We start from the raw sequence: 2,045 nt of genomic DNA, 5'->3' as shown, positions 1-2,045 counted from the left end.
AGATCCGACTCCACAGCAGTGGGTTGGGTTACAGAAGAAGAAGGCAGACTTTGATTTCAGCCTGTCACAGGGCTGTCTCCAGATTGAACCTCCTTCACTCTCACCGGAACTTCCCATGGTTTTATTGGAGATCCACTTCCATCTCTGAAGCAGAGAGATGACAACCATGCTTTAGCTTCTTGGGCAAACAGGTGCCAGTTCCAGCGATGTCCTCCACCCACATCACCAGTCGGATCAGCTGGGTCCAAAATCACGGGCCTAAATGTGAGGTTCAAAGAAGGCATTAGAGGGGTGCTTTTCAGACCCAGTGGCTTAGAAGTGGGTCCCATTCTGCTTTCAACAATAAAACGATATGCACTAAACTAAGATGCTGTTTATGACGTGATCAAGTAGCCAAGTCAGTCGCCACCTGCTGCAGACGACATATGGATCTTGTTCTTTCTCACTTTCCCCGCCTCTTTCTTCCTCAAAGTTCCTTTCCTTGCTCTCTTTGGTAGGGTTGGGGTTGGGGTTAGGGTTAGGGTTGGGGTTAGCCCTTTCTCTTGCTTCCATTGCTCTTGTCCCCCACTGGTTGAGCTGAGAGTCTGTAGGTGGTACAAACCCTTAGGTACTGGGCTGCTAACGTAAAGGTCCATGGTTTGAACCCACCCAGAGGCAGGTTGGAAGGAGAGCCTGGGAATCTGCTTCTGAAAGGTCATGGCCATGTAAACCCGATGGAGCATCTGCTCTGCACACATGGGTCGCCATGGACTGGCATCGACCCTATGGCAAACGGTTCCTGGTGTTTTCGGTAGCTAAGCTGCCTTGGCATTCCCCTAGGTCGAGGTTTTGTGGCCTTAAGTCTGAAAGTGCAGTAAATCCAGATGTAACAAAAATTCTGTAGGAGAAATTGACCCATGGATGTGCCTTATTGGAGACATATTTCCAATTTCCGCATCTCTCAGACTGCCCCCGATCCCCGCTTTTTTTTTAAACTTTTTATTGTGATTTGGGTGAAACTTTACAAAGCAGGTTCATTTTACATTCTATCCCTCAGACCTTTGAATGAATCTACAGTTTCCCTCGCAACCTAGAAAGATGGAAACTACTCAGGCATCTTGAGGCTTCTTCTGTCCTTCTGTGGATAACATTTTCTCCTGCCTCCACTAGGATTTTCTCCCTGGAGATGGTGGGAGGTTCTCTTGGTATCTGGCCCCCTGCCCCCAAGTCTCACATGAGGAATAGTGACTCTAGGGAGGAGGGCCCAGATCACTGAAATCATGTTGAAGGGAGTCAGCTTAAGGAAAGGAGGGGGCTAGGGGCTAGGGCACCTGGTTTTCTGGAGTTGGGCCAGTAGGAAGTTCCGCACAGTCACGTCCTTGAAGTTATAGTTGACTGTCCAGAAGACACAGAGCTGCTGATATTTTGTGACCAGTTCTAGGACTGTCCGGAACCCTTCAGCGGTGTCAAAATCCTGCGCTCCGCTCCCCTGCTCCCAGGCATAAATGGTCAGCAGCTCCAAGGCATACTTTGGGGGCAGAGATCCCCTTTTCTTTAGTTTCCTTGCACCCTGGGGAAAAAGTAGGGCCATCAGACAACACAAAGACCTCAGTAGCACCCACACAGACTGCACGTTAAGGATGGTCAAGGACACAACAGGGAAACCGAGTCACTAGATGGGAAGCTGGTATTCCAAGATGCAGTGGAGATTTGCAGGTGTTCACCTAGCAGCTGGCAGGCAGCACACGGAGTCCCTGGTAGTGCGATGGTTAAGTGTTTAGCTGCTACCTGAAAGGTTGGAGGTTCAAGTCCACTCAAAGGCACTTCTGGAGACAGTTTATGAAAAATCAGCCATTAAAAGCTCTGCAGAAGGGGACATCAAGTTCAACTGGCATAACATACTACACAAAACATTGTTCCACCTCCTACTTTGGTGAGTAGCAACTGGGATCTTAAAAGCTTGCAAGCAGCCATCTAGATGCAATGATAGGTCTCTCCTCGTCCAGAGCAAAGAAGAATGAAGAAAACCAAAAATTCATGGAAAGAATTAGTCCTAGCAACTGGTA

The 2,045-nt window shown here is 48.6% G+C and overlaps 1 protein-coding gene across 1 annotated transcript in view; it reads right to left on the bottom strand.

Moving 5' to 3' along the window:
• The window catches only part of OAS2 (2'-5'-oligoadenylate synthetase 2), a 24,862-nt gene that overhangs the window by 1,921 nt on the left and 20,896 nt on the right, over window positions 1–2,045 (bottom strand). Inside the window, 2 exon segments of the mRNA XM_042780611.1 lie at window positions 99–258; window positions 1,311–1,549. Of these exon segments, the coding sequence (XP_042636545.1) occupies window positions 99–258; window positions 1,311–1,549 (399 nt within the window).

Source organism: Orycteropus afer, unplaced genomic scaffold (assembly GCF_000298275.1).
Source record: "Orycteropus afer afer isolate SDZICR_OR568_19922 unplaced genomic scaffold, OryAfe1.0 scaffold00048, whole genome shotgun sequence".
NCBI classification, from domain to species: domain Eukaryota; kingdom Metazoa; phylum Chordata; class Mammalia; order Tubulidentata; family Orycteropodidae; genus Orycteropus; species Orycteropus afer.
The sequence above is the reverse complement of the archived record's forward strand: the minus strand, read 5'-3'. Positions and strand labels throughout refer to the sequence as shown.